The 18,322-nt window shown below is 29.5% G+C and overlaps 2 protein-coding genes across 5 annotated transcripts; both read left to right on the top strand.

The window, feature by feature from the left end:
* Positions 1-3,285: 3,285 nt before the first annotated feature.
* On the top strand, positions 3,286-5,414 carry LOC126836023 (cytosolic endo-beta-N-acetylglucosaminidase). Of its 2 annotated transcripts, none has more exons than XM_050568975.1 (2): positions 3,286-3,473; positions 3,639-5,414. In XM_050568975.1, exon 2 carries the CDS (start codon positions 3,651-3,653, stop codon positions 5,235-5,237), a length of 1,587 nt encoding a protein of 528 aa, XP_050424932.1. In that variant the 5' UTR covers positions 3,286-3,473; positions 3,639-3,650; the 3' UTR covers positions 5,238-5,414. The 2 variants fall into 2 exon arrangements, with proteins under 2 accessions (XP_050424932.1, XP_050424931.1); XM_050568974.1 differs by having other exon boundaries at positions 3,286-3,547; positions 3,639-5,412.
* Positions 5,415-5,496: 82 nt separating this feature from the next.
* Positions 5,497-18,110, top strand: LOC126836022 (E3 ubiquitin-protein ligase Nedd-4). 3 transcript variants are annotated; one of them, XM_050568970.1, is made up of 17 exons: positions 5,497-5,829; positions 10,948-11,021; positions 11,090-11,171; positions 11,978-12,016; positions 12,437-12,597; positions 12,684-12,831; positions 12,901-13,034; positions 13,600-13,720; positions 14,118-14,231; positions 14,612-14,963; positions 15,470-15,528; positions 15,602-15,667; positions 15,737-16,088; positions 16,528-16,768; positions 16,840-17,068; positions 17,129-17,298; positions 17,368-18,110. In XM_050568970.1, exons 1-17 carry the CDS (start codon positions 5,599-5,601, stop codon positions 17,468-17,470), a joined length of 2,676 nt encoding a protein of 891 aa, XP_050424927.1. In that variant the 5' UTR covers positions 5,497-5,598; the 3' UTR covers positions 17,471-18,110. The 3 variants fall into 3 exon arrangements, with proteins under 3 accessions (XP_050424927.1, XP_050424928.1, XP_050424929.1); XM_050568971.1 differs by lacking the exon at positions 5,497-5,829 and adding an exon at positions 8,943-9,152 and having other exon boundaries at positions 17,368-18,109; XM_050568972.1 differs by lacking the exons at positions 5,497-5,829; positions 10,948-11,021 and adding an exon at positions 9,120-9,152 and having other exon boundaries at positions 17,368-18,109.
* Positions 18,111-18,322: the final 212 nt, after the last annotated feature.

The raw sequence follows: 18,322 nt of genomic DNA on the forward strand, positions 1-18,322 counted from the left end.
AAATGTGTATATTTTCCACCCATTTGGCTTATGCTATAGGCCATCTATATAAATTGGATTTTTTTATCTGATTAATTATTTCTATTTTTATTATCTATATATATATATATATATATATATATATATATATATATATATATATATATATAAATTAATGTATGTGTGTGTGTGTCCCTCACAACTTTCATCAGAGTTTGTAGAAAAACAGCATTATATATTTATTTTGTGTTAATATATGTAGAATCATAAAATATAAATGAATAACCAAATTATAAAAAATGATTAACATGTATTGCTTTATAATAGCCCGTAATACTTTATAATATTAGCGGGGCGCGATAAAACATTAATATTTACTACTAAGTCATCCTCAAGTCTCAACAATGTGCATCGGGCGAGCCAAAAATTGTTCATTGTTCGCTATAGCAAAATCCCAATTAAGTCAAATATTAGCGTGATGAAATTATGATGCAAAAAAAAAAGGACCACGACGGGCGGGAGGCAGGTAGACGAGGAATCTGATGATAATTGAGCGGCGATCGACGGACGAAGTACCCAGCGGGCGCGGGTAGATGTGCAGTGCCGGGGCGCGCACGTATGTCGATTTCGGCGAACTTTAAAAGTCTGTAACTTCCAAACTAAGTGCGAGCGGCGCAAATTTTTTACATATTCGTAATCAACATTAAAAGTACTGTCGATTTAAAAAAATAATCGAAAAAAAGGGTGCCCGGTAAAGTAGATTTATACCATAATTATTTGTAATGTTCTAACTATATTTTGTTATTTTTCCAACTATGTTCAAAATTTAAAAACTATAAGCCAAGTGTAAATAATTTAGTAAACATTTTTTATAAACTTGATTATATTAATTTAGTATTTTTCTTTAATAATGTACAATTGTTTCTAACTTTAATATTAAAATAACTTGTATGAAATCCGTTGTGTTCATAATATGTACACTATTAGTTTTTATTCAACAAATGATTAATATTATATGTTTATTACTGCTGATAATAACTTTTAAAAATAAACATGTACATAATCATTTTAGAAAATACATTTTTGTCAAGGCTGTTAGAATACTTAAGCCAAACAATTTTTTTTTTATTAAATCGTGGTCAATAATAAAATAAATTTTAATAATTATAACATTAAAATTTATTAAACAGTAACATCATCAATTTTTTTAGTAAAAACTATTTCCTTGCAGTCTTTTGTTAAGTACCGGCCACCGCAAACGTGTTGAACCATTATATTTTTTTTTTTGATAGCTCGAATCTCATAATTATTTAACATCAGTGATGGATGGCCGCAGTTGGTAACCAACCGTTAGTTTGTATAAACTTGACCATAGTAAACTTAGTAATATTAACGTTTCGTTAATAACTATAACCGTATGAGACCCACTTCACGTTAATTATAATATCACACACTAAGTATCAATCATTTTGTGAAACCCTTGTGTACTCTATGCACATGTATAAAAACATCTAGATAATGCAATCGACAACGCCAGTACACATGCCACTTAAATTTAAGTTATAGCTAACTTTTAACTTGTATATTATAATAGTGTGAAATAAAGAAATCTGTGTTTATAAATATAAATTTAATATACTTGAATTTTATTGTTGTTTGTGCATTTATACATAATATCTTTGATTAATGATAATCAATGATAATATTATGTATATTATATTATAGCACCTGAGCCATGTGAATTTACTACTCATAAATTCGTTATAGTTTGACTTGGTTTATATTTATTTTAATATAGATTGTATTATAAACTATTAACTATTAACTCCAGCCTTCCTCTTGTATCTGACCTTGTTTACACATAAACTGGAGTGATCTATTTTATATATTAGCTGGACATTAGTGATAAGTCTGATGAGTGCATCATATCTAGATCCAAAAGAACCATACCGGTTTTTTTAGACCCCAAAAAACTACTGCCGGCTTAATAATATATAAACATTTTATTCAGCATCGGCAAGGTGCCAGTCTACCATAGGTTGTCCCTGTTTGAATTTACTATTGTGTAGCTAAGTATAAACAAATACTAACAATTAAGCATTGGTAGTATATATGGAAAAAAAATGTCAACCACAAAATAAAAAATAGCTGTATATTTCAATAACAAATGGAACTTATCACAGATGTTATAAAAATAGCGTAGACAGTAGACACACCGCGGTCACACGGCGCGCGTAACACTGTTTTTTTATACTATTATAATTTATAACTTATAAAGGTTCTGTTCAAATAATAAGTGTCAGCTAAAATACGTTCGATGACATTATTTTCGACCTAAATATTTTTCGTAAATATTATTTTCGACTTAAATATTTTTCGGCTATTATATTTTCGACTTAAATATTTTTCGGCTATTATATTTTTGGTTAATATATGTTTCGGTTCTAAATATTTTCGGAATTGTTATTTTTGGCATATATATAACATGATAACTAATACACAGATATGAAAATATATAATACAAAATTAAATAATATTTAACTATAATTTATTATTGTGTTATTGCCTATTGGAAGTTGTAAAGTATTTAAGTAAATGTGTCTGGTATCTAATAGTTTCGTATGAGGTATTCACGATATATTGTTTTAAATAGATAGGTATAATATATCGGTATTAAATAATTTAAAAAAAAAGTATAATTTCATTGAAATTTGATCAATGAACATTCTGCTTTACTTATTATAAAACGTGTAAGTATGTTTTGAAAAACATTTTTTTTTTAAAACTCAAGAGACAATTTATTGTTGGTAAATTATCACTATAATATAATATTGTAAATATTGTTTCATATACTTTCAGTTTTTTTTTTATATAAATTTCAATAATAGAAACATTTGATTATAACTTAAATAAAAAAACTCAAAACCGGAGACAGGTCACACAGTGAATTAAAAATAGTTCAAGCCTTATTGCATTAATTATGAAATGTACAAGTTTTCCCCTTTAAATAAACAATACTAGCCGCACAACATACACGAATAATAATCGTGCATTTTTTATAAATATTGTATATGTTGGTACCCCTTTGAGTGGCTGCTTGTCGAGTGGCTCCGTGTCGATTTTCGGTGGTTGTTTGTCGAGTGGCTCCGTGTCGAGTGGCTCTTTGAGGTGTAACCTGGTAAAGTCGGGGGATCGGCAGTTAAAAGTTGAGAGCAGGGTGAGAGAGCACAGAAAAGTGTGTTAGTGGTAAGATATTGAGATTATTTTATAATGCTGATAACACGCCGCATTACCAGGTTTTGCCGCTTATCTCTTAGATGTATCACTTTACTAAATATTGTCATTCAATAACATAACAAAATAAGAATGATCTATTTTGCTTTTTGACTTCGTTATTTTCAATTTTGTTTTCTGTGCAAGTCATAGATCTATAAGAAGTCTATCGACTTTCGGTTAGGTCTATGGTGCAAGTGCATGTTAAGTGACATTACAAAGTACATATTTTTATATTTTATCTTTCATAACATGCAATTTTCACTCAACTAAAAAATAATTTTTATTGAATCACGTAGGTTATTAAATAATTTAATAATATTACAGTAGTTCCTGTTATTTTAGAAATTTGTTTTATTTGTTTTAAATCCTAATATGTATTATAGGAATTTACCATAATGGGAACTGTTGAAATATCACCTATAAAATCATTAGAAGAAGTACTGTCCTGGCAAGGGGAATTAGATAAACTTCCAGTTGTAGAGTTACAAATTCGTGCAAATTATTCTATTTTTGGTAATGATTACAAGTGTCATGAAAAGTTAATGACTCCTAAAAGACATTTCAATCGAGGTTTGCCTAAGACATTGATCTGTCATGATATGCAAGGAGGCTACAAAAATGATAGATTTGTGAATGGCTGTCAAAGTCTGGATGAGTATACATTTTACAACTGGTCTATAGTAGATACTTTTATATATTTCAGTCATCATTTTGTAACAATACCACCTATTGGTTGGACAAATTCCGCACATAAACATGGTGTGAAGTGTCTAGGAACCTTAATTACTGAATGGGACGACGGACATGAATTATGGTTAAAACTATTTACTAATTTAGAAAAAAGAGATATCTTAGTTAATAAACTAGTAGCAATATGCAAGAACTATAGTTTTGACGGTTACCTTATTAATATAGAAAATAACTTGCCAATAGAAAATATTGAAAACATGATAGAAACCATAAGCTTATTAAGAACTAAATTAAAAGCAATAATTCCACATTCTGAAGTTATATGGTATGATTCAGTTAGTATGGTAAATGGAGAACTAAATTGGCAAAACCAACTGAATGTTCATAATAAATTGGCATTTCAAGCTTGTGATGGTATATTTTTAAACTATAATTGGAAGGAAGAAGATCTTATAAAATCTGTCATTAATGCTGGAAGTAGAATTGTTGATGTTTATGTAGGTGTAGACGTATTTGGTAGAAACTGCTTAGGTGGTTTAGAATGTAACAAATCTTTAAAAATAATCAGAAAATATGATTTGTCTGTAGCCATATTTGCTCCTGGGTGGACATATGAGACTTTAATAGATAAAAAGCAATTCACTGAAACAGAAAATGCATTTTGGAGATCACTTTATCCTTTTATGTATATTCACATTCCTTCTACACTACCGTTATGCACTAATTTTTGTAGAGGATATGGTTTAAAAAAAACGGAAAAAGCTGAAGTCTCTTCAGTTAATCCTTGGTTTGATTTATCAAAACTGAATTTTCAACCAACTGTTCCAATTTGTTTATTTGATAGTAAACATCCTTGTATTTCTCATACCAACAGTGAAGCACTAACTGATGGTGGATGTTTAAGATTAAATGGCACTAGAGAAAATGATACATATCATAGAATATTAGTATGTAACTATGAAATTAAATCAAAATTGAATTTGGAAATAACAGTTAAAGCTTTAAAGCCATTTAATGTACATAAAATAATTGTTGTTGCCATAGATCCTTACGGAATGCCCTATAAAATGGAATTTGGTATACAAGGTGAAGACAACTTATTTTTTAATAATTGTGAAGATTATAGCTGTGTTGTTCCAAACTCCAAAATTTATAATTTAACAATGCAAGATGGCTGGCTATTACACAGTTTGTCATGTGAAATGGTTGGTATTATCGTCGAGATTGCCGTCGAGACTGAAGAACCGTTACTCGTTGGACGACTATTCATTGATGATTGCGTTGGTGACTAAAGATATCAAAAATACCTACCAAATCTTAAAAATGATTATACTCTTAAAATAAATATTTCTTTAAATTATATTACGTTATTCTAATAAAATGTTGTCCTTTACTAAAAAAAAAATATATACTTTTTATTCTTGTAAATTATAAACACAGAATAGAGGTTTTATGTTGGAATCATGGATAAATATGTAGGTAAAATAAATAGTACTGCCACTTTTGTTTTACAGCTATTTGAAGATAATACGCAATTGTAATGTTCAGATAAGATAGTTGTACACTGCTCTAGATAAGCTGAATGCTTCAAAAGTTGCTTCAAGCAGTTCAGTTTTAATCATGTAGTTGTTATTATTATTCATATGTGCATAAATGAACATTTTCAATATGAGTAATAATAATAATGATAGGCCTGGCATGTCATCTTCGCGATTTCTTCAGGTGCCTTCAGAAGATGGAATTGCTCCCCCATCAAGGCGAAGATTTGCTGGAATTTTACCAATACGAAGACATTCGACTGGGAGTCGACCTACTACTGTATTTGCTGAACTCAGAAGGCCCACTAGGAAATCAACAATAACCCCACCTTCAGGATTTATAACGGTATGCTTAATATATTTGAATACAGTTAAATATATTTTTTCTTATTAGTAAAATGGTCCTAACTAAAACCTACTAAATTTTTTAAATAAGAAAGATTTTCTTTGTGATTTTTTTCAAAACTATGATAATGGTAGTATAAATATTTTATATAAAATGGCATTAATACTACAAATACAATATAGTGTCCCGAGTTATTATTAGATCCCAGTTATTTTATAGATAATGGCGTTTTTCTTTTATGGGGTAGGTATATTGACAGTATTTTTAAACAGAATTTTTGGGTAATCAATTATTATACATCACATCCCCAGTATTTAACCCATACCAAGGCAAATCTATCCCTGAAATACGCCATTGAGTACCTATATCTTTAAAATACAGATCTAGGAGTTAGGACCCAGATTATAAACAAAATGTTCAATTAATTTGAAAAAAATGACAATTATGACGGGCGCTTATTGTAAATATTATTCTTTTCAAATACCTAGTTAATTGATATTCTATGTTTTAATTTTAGCGCTGCTTTGTGAACTTTATTTTTAATATTATTATTTTGCAATTTTGGTAATTACCATATAATAGGAACCTAAAGTAGGTACTTAACACTCTTACATTATAGTGTCTATTTTGAATTTACTATACGTTTCCGGCGAATGGTGCATATTCAACTATTTTTATTTAAATAATACATTTAATTAGTGATAAAACTAAAAATAAGCGGCACTCGTCTAAACTTGTGTCTCGATGGTAATAGTATAATTTATGTTAGTCGTTTCTCATGACATGATGAAATAACCTGCGGCAACAAGATAAGACTAGCAATCCGCCGCTCAAGGCATAGACGATTTGTGAGAACTAATCTATATAGGTGTGCATAGACGCTGTATAATTTTGTTAACTTTTTACTATACATTTTATGTGTTAATTATTCATAAAAAAAGTTAAATACTTAATGGTATTATTTTTATTGTATATCTAGTTAAATAAAATTATAAATTATCCAATTTTAAAATGTGTGATTTTTGTATAGTATGAAATTAAAAACCAGCCAATATTATTTAGGCTGAAGCATAGTGAGTGAGGCTCTACATCATATCATAGATAATACATATATTATCTATGAAAATGGACCCTGCATTCCGCAATAGCTTCATTACATCAGCTAAACTATGACAATATGGATAGATCCGAAAATCATCAACTAATATTAGTTTGCTCATATAAGCTAGTAGCTACAGACTACAGTTATCATATTTTGATATCAAATATTGCAATCATTATGTACCATTTACAACCTAAATTTTACATTCATGTCTCATGTTTAGGCTTTTTCTCTTTAAAAGTTAAAACCATAAATAAATAAATTTTTTCATTAAATTTTTCAAACAAAAAATAGTTATAAAATCTGGCCATCGTCGTTTTTTAAGATAAGATAGTAGTAGAATTCTCATCATAAAAATGGCTATATTGAGCATTTCTCATAGAAAAAATTGTATTCTTTGAAAAGTATACCCTAAAGATAATAAAAATGAATTCGAAAAATAGTTTACATTGTGAAATTTAGCAAACCAAGTACATGTACCTATTTCTGCCAAATATTGCCCTAAGTTTGATCCGTAAAAGCTAATGCCAGGACGGGGGGCTATTCAAATTACTGATGGTTCTTTCGCTTAAAAACAACCACATAACTCAATAAATTCTATTTTATTTCTCTAGTATGCAAACTTTTAGTTAACTACGCGTAGGTATGAGAATTGAACTGTAGCCTGAAGGATATATACATATATATAATATGTGCTTATATTCTCATCAACAGCTTATCGTGCATTTAAGGCCCAACGCTGACCGATGTCACATGAGATAGTCACTAGACGGATTCACTATCCGGGACGGGTCGTCAGTCCTCGACGGCTCGCCAGGGCCCCGGCAAACGGACCTATACTCCGCGTAACCTAACCGGCAACAGTGAGCGCTATCGCCTTACCCACTCGGTCACTCGTGCTTAATGCTTATACTTATAATATTATATTATTCAAGTTTCAGCTGGTAATCACTGCAATTTCTAATCGAGGGGTAGTATAAAGCAAGCATATAAACTATAACAGGTGTGTCCTCAACGAGGCTCGCGAGCCGCATGCGGCTCTTAAATCAGTTTCGTGCGGCTCATGAAACTAAGATTAGAGTAAAATTAATAAATTTTCATTTTTTCATTTTATAAACATCTCTTAACGATGTGGCTCGTTTCGACTTAGCTTCATAAATTAGCTCCTGAACTATAGTATACGTCATTTGTATTTGTATTCCAAATTATGTCTATCATCTAAAATATAAAAAAAACAACATAAGTTAGCCAACTTTATTCTAGAAACTTAGGGATGAACTTAAAAAAAGATAAAATTGAAAAACTATAGAACTGATCCATTCATATTTTTTATCGATAGAGGTGCTGATCAAACAAATCGATTCATAGTGTAAAAATTTATCACGTCTGATATCTGAAAAAAAAGTGAGCACAGCAAGTTTTGATCGAGTTATAACTTAAAAGTATTGAAATTCTTCGTCCTAGCACATCCCATCCATAGCTTAAATATATCATAATATAAATATGTATTTAGGGCCATGATCCAATTAATAGGTATGATTACAGTTTACAACTTTCTTGTATCACAATTTGTGTATACGCAGTCATTAAATTTTTCAATTTGCAACGAACCAGATGCCAGACGTATATTTGATGCGTATGCATATCAAAAGTTGAGATCGTCATATTATTCATTTGGTATTCATGGTATTACAGACATACCTAATTATTAATTACAATTTTATGGTAATTTGTTATTATCAGTAGGTATTTCGTAGGTATTTGTTGGGGAGAAACAAAATCATTTTTACTTATTTTCATCCGCTTATACGTAGTTCACAAAACAATTTACTGAACTCCAAAATAATAAATTATGATTTCGCGACCTCTCGAGTTCGCAAACGTCGAATGTCGAAGAGTGTGAGAGTGACAAGTGCGTCCAGTGAACACTAGATAAAAGGATACGACAGTTTCGCTTTGGCAAACTGCCACGACTGGAAAACAGATGGTAGCCCTCGTCCAATGACCATTGTCCAGTGTTTTTTATATCAGTCTGTATCGTCAATTTTGTTTTTCTCTTTAAATTGTCACATATTTCCGTAAAATAATAGTCACAGGATAATAATTTTTAATTACAAATATACGTCAATGAGCATCCATGAGCGTGAGTTTTAGTGATTTTTGTCGTCACCTCAAAATATTCGGTTAATCCGATTGTGAGAAAATGGAACAAACCCAAACTGTGAGTTTTGTATTAAAGATTTTGTATAATTTTAAATAAAGGATATAATTAAAAAATACCTATTACTTGAATAGACATAATATTTGACTGTGTACAGGATAAAACAAAAGTGCTATAACTAGAGCCCATATAATATCTATTATTACATAGGTAGAAACATTAAAAAAACTTGATTCCTGTATTTTTCGGTTTTTAATTGAAACAAAATATTCTAAGGATCATAAAATAAACCGTGTACACAGTAAATTGTGGTTTATAACCTCATAATATTAATCATCCATGTAATAGTAGAAATTTAAATTTGGGATTACCTCTTATAGTGTGGGAAAAGTATTTCTAATTTGTGTGCATGAAGTCGTATGAGATTTTGAAGACCAATTAGAATTTTTCCAATTGGTTTCTGTTTAGTTTCTTGTTCAACTTAAACTATTTTAGTGGCTAGGCTGGAATGTTAGAGAGTTGTCTAGCTACTAATTATCATTTTGTACCATCGACCTTTAAATTTGTTGAAGTGCCTATGTTACAATAATATAATATATATATATATATATATATAAATATTATCTACCTTTTTTTTCTTCTAGGCTTTAACAGGCCTGTAAGGCCCATCGCCGCAACAACATGTTGTCTCCACCCCCCCCCCCCCTTAATATCTTTCTTTCAAACACTTCTAACTTTTTTTTATCTGATTTTGTCGTGGCCCATGTACTACATGCATATAGAGCAATTGGTTTAACTATGACTTTGTATAATGTAATTTTAGACTTTATGGATAGTAATCTTGATTTGAATAATGGCATTAGACTATAGTAGCATGGATTTGCTGCCATCAGTCGTTTTTTCACTTCTTCGTGGCTATTAGCATTTTCATTAATCTCTGCCCCTAGATACTTGAAGCTCTGTACCCTTTCAAATTAGTATTCATCAACTTTTAGATAATCAGTGTTGTGATTTTGTCTCGAAAGTATCATATACTTTGTTATTGACTCATTTATCTTCAGACCAATCTCTTTACCTTCATTTAGCAGGATGCTAGTTGTATTTCTCAGTTCGTTTTCTGTTTCGGCTATAAGGACTATATCGTAAGCGAAAGCTACTACGGTTTATTCTTTATTGTCCATTTTTATTCCTTTGGCATGGATTAGTACCTTTCGCATAACTGATTCTAATGCAATACTAAACAGTGCTGGCGATAGAGCGACTCCCTGTCTGAGTCCTGTTGTTACTGGAAATTCATCTGATACCTCTCCGAATCTTACTCTACTTTATGATTCATATGTTCATGTTTTTATCATTCTGACTACTATTAAACTTATGAATGTATGTTTGTTAAATTATAATATACTTAATCAGTAAATAGCTTAAGTAATTCGATTTTTGTAGTATGTTGCTTAACCCTTCCAGGACAGTTGCTGGATAAATATGTCGGTTGTTTTGCGAGGGTTAATGAGAACAGTTTTTCTCAATTACTTTCCCACACTCTATTTTAATTATACAAGTTTAACTAATTACACATTTTGATCATTGAATTTTTTCTTAATCTTAAACATCAAATCCATTTTCATATATCCATTAAAAATAGCAATAGATGTGAATAACATAAAAACCACAAGTCATTATTTAAAATTAGGAAAATTATGATTTTACTGAGCCATAGTAGCTTTGTCTTTAGGCAACCTAATTCTAATTTTAATTAATTAATTTAAACAAAATAGTCTTTTTTTATTTAATTAATATATATATATTAAAATGTTTAACTACTATAATAATTTTGTTTTATTTTGTTGTGTCTTAGAATCAAGATCCTTTACTTAGATTAAGGGTGATTGCTGGCCATTCATTGGCAAAAAAAGATATATTTGGTGCTAGGTAAATGATAGTTTAATATTTTGCGGTGTATATATTATGTTGCTTAAATTTGTTGTATGTTATTTTAGTGACCCATATGTGAGAATAGAACTAAACACAATTGTTGGAAATGTATCTATTGATTCTGTTTTGACAAAAACAAAGAAGAAAGTAAGTATTTCAGATTATTTTATGTTAACATGTTGTATGTTTTATTCAGCCCTTAGTTTCCATAAATTAAAATTAATTTAAAGTAATTAATTAAAATTAATTTAAAGTAATTCATTTTTGTATGTTTCAATCAATTTCATGACTTGATATAGTTGTAGAATTTTAAAATTTATAAAATTATAATTATGTATGAACTTCTTAACTTAAATGAAAAAAATAATTTAAAATACAAGTTAATATGCATATGATTCTTATTTTATCATCATGTAAGCTTAACAGGCCTTAAAGGTTCAAAGCTGCCATCATAAGATAATGGTTTCTTGTCTAATTAGCTGTTCGGAACGGGTCGTCAGTCCATCACCAGAGAGAGAGATAGTGGCTCCTTTTTACCAGAAAATATCTTGTCTGGTAAACAAAGCTTCCTTGATCAAGTGTCGAACCGGCGACAGTGCGCCATACACACTGACGCCTTACCCACTCGTCCCCTATTTTTATTTTTTAAAGAAATAAAATTCCATATAAGTAATTGCTACTTTTTTAAACCAATTTTTAGGTTTATTTATTTATTTATATGCATTTTAACTATCAAAATAAAAATGTACTGAATTCTTTTATTATAAAAACATAACAATAATAATTTATAGTAAAATAATTTTAAACGCTACAAATAATAATTGTAATAACATAAAAACAAAACAAATAAATTCTTAAAAACTATATCTTGTAATTTTTTGTATTATGACGTTATTGTTAGAAATACTGTAATAACCTAGTAAATATAACATGATTGCTTTTTCATTTTTCAGACTTTAAATCCAGTTTGGAATGAAGAGTTTGTATTTCGTGTAAGTTATATATATTTATTATATAATTAATGCTGTAATTATATTGTTTAAAATAGTACTGCCATTTGAAGTGTTGCGAAAAAAACCATAATAGTCAATATTTTCAAATTTTTAGTACTGTTCAAAGTTTCAGATCTTTGCTGTTATAGGTATTTTTAATACTGTATTGTAGCGAGGATCTTGTTTTATTTTTTCTACTACTCCATTCTTGAATCGATTTGTTCAGGAAAAAAACATAAGATAGCATAACCAGCTCATTATTATGAAAAATGTACTACAATGGTTTTTTCCTGCATCTTAAAATTTATTTAGAATAATATACTTGATTTACTAGCAATATCAAAATAATTTGTTCTTTTTATTGTGTCCGGTGATGAACTTATATTAACAATATGCTTACCTTCTATAATTTATGTACAGGTCCGACCTCATGAACATAAATTAGTGCTGCAAGTATTTGATGAAAATCGCCTGACAAGAGATGATTTCTTAGGAATGGTTGAAGTACCATTAAATAATGTACCTAAAGAAATAGTTGGCAGAAATATATGTAGTCTTCACTATGTATTAAAGCCTAGAAGGTAAGTTCATATAAATGTATAGTATGCATATTGTTTTTTTGAGTACTACTATTACTATAAAAACGTAATACTTATCCACATTTTAGTGCAAGATCAAGAGTAAAGGGTTATCTAGAGTTGTATCTAGCATATGTTCCGGAACAAGAACCAGGTACTTCTGGTCGATTATCTGTAGAGGGTGATTGGGAAATGATTGAAAATGCTGAAGTTTTGAATGGCTCTCATGTTTCATCTGTATGTTAAAAACTACAGAATTACAAATCTTATTTATTTAAATACATATTTATTCTATGTTATTTTTAGCCGTACACACCAAACGCAATTGAATCAAGTACAGCTTTACCTTCTGGGTGGGAAGAACGACAAGATGCTAATGGACGAACTTATTATGTTAATCATTTAGCAAGATCAACCCAATGGGAAAGACCGACAATTACGTGAGTTTTATAGTTAATTCAAGTTGTAATATTGCTTAATGTGCTAGCCAACTAGATTACTTAGAAAATATAAGATGTGCGCCGTACAAATTGCAATGGGAATCCACTGCACCTATATAATATTCCGGGGCACAACTCTTGTAGTTTACTATGAAAAGTTGTTACTTCTCTATCTAATTATTATTTGAAAAAAATTACTTTATAAAATGTGGCAATTATTATTCTTAAAAAAAATGTAATATTAATTGATATGTATTTTAAGTAGAATTTTTTTCAAATAAAAAATTATTAAAAAAGTTAAGAGTATCCACACTTCATGCAGATACATCAATACATGGCTATGTCCTGCAATCTATTATCTCTATTAATTCACCTCCATAATCCGTGATAACGTCACCACCGTGACACTTAACATGTCGCTCAAAATATTATGGACCAATTTTTCAGAATAACTCCCAACCATAAGACATATCCATGTCAAAACTGTTTTTATTACCTTTTAAAAGTCTATTATTCATTTAGGAAAGGTAACCATGTTTAATAAAACTATACATTTTTATTTTAGAGACCATTCAGATGTTAATTCAATTCAGAATTTAGCATTAGCTGCTACTGAATTTGAAAGAAGATATCATATTAGTGTCGATACTCCAGAATCCGATAAAGGAGATCCTAATAGGAAGAAGGTAACAGTTGAAGTATAATACTTAAATTTATCTATATTGATGTAGTATTTGGTTAAAATTAGAAATGTTGACTATTTAGTGTTATTTATAATTAATAAGTCGTACAATGAAAATTTAGGAACAATAATGAAAGTAATAGCTCAATAATTAGCGTCTGGCGGAGTGAGATAAAACGGCAGTGTACCAAAGCACGGTCGCTGGTTCAAATCTCAGCCCCTGGCGGTTTGTTCCTCTTGCTGGGCAACATTACAATTATTGTAATGTTGTTGAATTGTAGAGAAATAAATTTAAAATACACTTTTTTAAAATAAAAACGTATAGAACAAGAAAAGTTGTTTTCTAATTCAAAACATTCAGTATATTTTGCTAATATTGTACATAAATACTGAATGTTAAGGGTCTTCAAAGTGATGCGGATGATGAGAGCGATGAAGGTTATGAAGAATCGGACCCACTAACTAATATCGATAGAAGACTTTCCAGTGTATCAATACCAGCTGATCAAAATCAGGTATACCATGTTATTTGGTTACATTTTAGTGAATTAAATAAAAATTTTACATTTCTATTACAAATTTAATCAGTTATTTGTTTGTTTTTATATTCTTTTCTTTCTGTGTACAAAATCACTTACAGGCAATTTAACTACTACTTATTACAGTTTTGTCTGGTCTAGTTATTATTACTTATCATTCTGATTTGTTTAAAGTAGTCAACAATTTCCTGACCTAAACTAATACTATCTTTTTAGGCAAGATTTAGTCCTTCTTATATATTATCAAATAATAACATTATACAATTTATTAATTTACCCTGAAGGACAATATGAGAGTCGAATGTAAACAAATATTATTTGTATTTGTTATAATACTCCTTATTCTTATGTTTTAGAGTGATCAGGTGGATTCAAATTCAAATGACCAAAATAATACAACATTAGCTACAGCTACAGCAGCAACACAAGAAGAGTCGCCTACTCCAGAAGGATCTGAAGGTTTACCAAAAGGATGGTCAATGCAAGTCGCTCCCAATGGTCGGACGTTTTTCATTGACCATAATACTAGAGCTACTACTTGGGTAGATCCTAGGACTGGTAGGGCAAGTTCTATGCCTAACCAAAGTCAACCACCTGCAGCTGATCTTATTGTTTCCACATCGGCCTACAATGATGAGTTAGAACCATTACCTGAAGGTTGGGAAGAAAGAGTTCATGCTGATGGCAGAATTTTCTTTATAGATCATAGTAAGGCATTTTTATAAATATTTAATAATTATAATTATATTTAATATAAATATAGGAGAAAGAGTGGCCAAGTTGGTAAGGCGGCAGTGTGATAGCGTTCACTGTCGCCTGTTCTACACTCGGTCATGGGCGCTCCGTTTACCGGCGAGTAATAGTCCGGTGAAAAGGAGCCGCCATCCCCTTTCATGATGGGCCTTTAATCTGATGATAATAATGATAAAATATAAATAAGCAGAGCTATGAACACAATTGGCAATCGACTTTGTAGGATTTTTGTTGTCAAGAGATACCTTTGTCATAGTTTTTTAGATGTGAGATGCTAGAATCTCCTCTTGACTGGCGTTGGGAAGCTCTTATTAAGTTGGTAGCCATATTGTGCATACAACCACTAATCTGTATATTCTAAAGTCAATCCTACAAATAATTCTAATTTATTGCAATACATTAACCATTACTTGAATGGAATTAAATGACTTGAGGAAAAAAAATTCGATTTTTTTTTTTAGATACAAGGACTACTCAGTGGGAAGATCCAAGATTAAACAATCCTAAAATTGCAGGCCCTGTAAGTTAAATTTTTGTTAATTTAACTATAGTTTTAAAAATGTAATAATAATTGTTTTTTTTTTTTTTTTAAGGCGTTACCTTATTCTCGTGATTATAAGAGGAAATATGAGTCTCTTAAAACAAGACTGAGTAAAATGGTAAATATAGTATAAATTAAAAATATTTAGAGACATTTTGTTGTTACAATAATTAATTATTTTGTAAAGGCTCATGGACCTCCTGCTAAAATGGAAATAAAAGTTCGGCGATCTAATATATTGGAAGATTCATTTCGTATAATTAATTCAATGCACCCAGATAAACTTAGAGCAAAATTATGGGTAGAATTTGAACAAGAGGTTGGTCTCGATTATGGAGGATTGGCTAGAGAATGGTTTTTCTTGTTGTCCAAAGAAATGTTTAATCCATATTATGGCCTTTTTGAATATTCAGCCATGGACAATTATACACTACAAATTAATGCAATGTCAGGGTTGTGTAATGAAGAACACCTTCATTATTTCAAATTTATTGGTACGGTTGCAGGGATGGCTGTATATCATGGCAAACTTTTAGATGGTAAAATATTTTATTATTTTTTTTTATTAACTCCCTTATGCCCCCTCTCCCAAAAGCAAAGCTTGTATGAGGTATATAATATGAACATCTGTTTTACAGCATGTGAAAATTTAACACTATACCTATAGTAGCAAGTTAGATACCATACATCACTGTGGCACACACGTTGTTGTGTAATTATTATAGATCTGATTACTTGCCACTAGATTTTTTTATTTTACATCAATTTATGAATTTTATACCACAAAAATATACTTTTTTCTTAAGTATGAAACAGTAGCCTATTTAGGTAGCAATAGAAGCAACTTGAGATTCTTTTATTTTATTATTTTATTATCAAATGACCCATGGGCAATTAAGTAAAATAATAACACACAATATGGATTTTTTCAGATTTATTAGTACTACAATTTGAAACATGATGTTTGTTTTATTTTAGCATTTTTTATTCGGCCGTTTTACAAAATGATGTTGGAAAAACCAATAGAGCTAAAAGACATGGAAAGTGTTGATTCTGAATATTACAATTCGTTGTTGTGGATTAAAGAAAACGATCCTTCTGAATTAGACCTCACTTTTTCGCTTGATGAGGATAGTTTAGGCCACACATCACATCGAGAGTTGAAACCTGATGGTGCTAATATTCACTTGACACAAGAAAATAAAGACGAATATATAAGGTAAATTATAACTAAATTATTATTAATTAAAAATATTAATTTTTCATGTTGTGATTTTTATATTAATCTAGCCTTGTGATTCAGTGGAGGTTCGTATCTCGTATACAGGAGCAAATGAATGCATTTTTACAAGGATTTGGTTCTATAGTACCTCTTAGTTACATAAAAATATTTGACGAACACGAAATGGAACTCTTAATGTGTGGTATACAGAATATTGATGTAAAAGACTGGAAAGAAAACACTCATTATAAAGGAGATTATTCCCCAAACAACATTGTAATTCAATGGTTTTGGAGAGTAAGTGTAGATGAAAAATATTTTTAAAAAAAATGTATGCTAATTAAATGCTTAATACAGGCTGTTCTGTCATTTAACAATGAAATGAGATCTAGGCTTCTGCAGTTTGTAACTGGTACATCTAGAGTTCCAATGAATGGATTTAAAGAATTATATGGAAGTAACGGTCCACAGTTGTTTACAATTGAACGATGGGGGACCAAAGAAAATTATCCCAGAGCACATACTTGGTATAAAAATCATAGTTAGTAATAATTCTATTTAACGTGTGGTAAACCATATGTACATTTTTTTTACAGTTTTAATAGACTGGATCTTCCACCATATGAAAGTTATCATGAGTTACGAGGAAAACTAATTAAAGCTATTGAAGGCTCACAAGGGTTTGCTGGAGTTGACTAATATGCAAATCCGAATGATAAACTAATTAATTAATCAAAGGAGATGCCCTTACCAAATGCAAAATATGGTTAAATAATGTTTACCCCTCCAATGATCACATGTGATATATGACTAACTTACCTTTGTTAATTTACAATTATTGTAATAAATCATTCCATTGAGTGGAATAGTGTAGATTTATACATATATAAAAATAGTATTACGATGTTTTATCTTGTTAGCAAAGCGCATTTTTTGATATAGTTATATTCAGATTATATATATAAGTATATAATGTTCTGTAAATTATTTTAAAGAATTACCTATTTTTATTATTATTATCTATAACTAGTATTCAGGGTAGTTTATTTACTTAATTCTTTTAAATAAAACTGCAACTTCTTCTCAAGTATTAAATGGCAACCTTAAAGTTGTGAAATCGTATGTACCATGATAATTCAGACAAAAATTGTAGGAAATTATGTATCTTAAAATAAAAAAATAAAAAAGAATATGAATCTTCTTGCATAAATAATTATTATTATTGATTATAATCAATATACTCTGTTTATTGGGTATTAAAAAAAATGTTTAATGAGCAAAACTATTCAACTATTATTTTATTCTTAATTATTAAGTTAGGTAACATGATACTTAAAAAACTAGACTTCTGAATTATATTAGTTTTTTTAACGAAATATTATATTTTACATAAAAAACTAACCAAAGAATTTTTTAAGTACTTCAATATATATATATATATATTTTATAAAAACGTAGTTCATTAATCGGGTATTCTGTTGTATAATACTGTATGATATCAGTAACAGTTTATTAATTTTAAACTTTTTTTATGTTCTCCATGGTTTTTTT

Source organism: Adelges cooleyi, unplaced genomic scaffold, assembly GCF_023614345.1.
Source record: "Adelges cooleyi isolate 19-005CV unplaced genomic scaffold, UGA_ACOO_1.1 ACOO_flye_CR_arks_rails_tigmint_CR_PRNA_23, whole genome shotgun sequence".
NCBI classification, from domain to species: domain Eukaryota; kingdom Metazoa; phylum Arthropoda; class Insecta; order Hemiptera; family Adelgidae; genus Adelges; species Adelges cooleyi.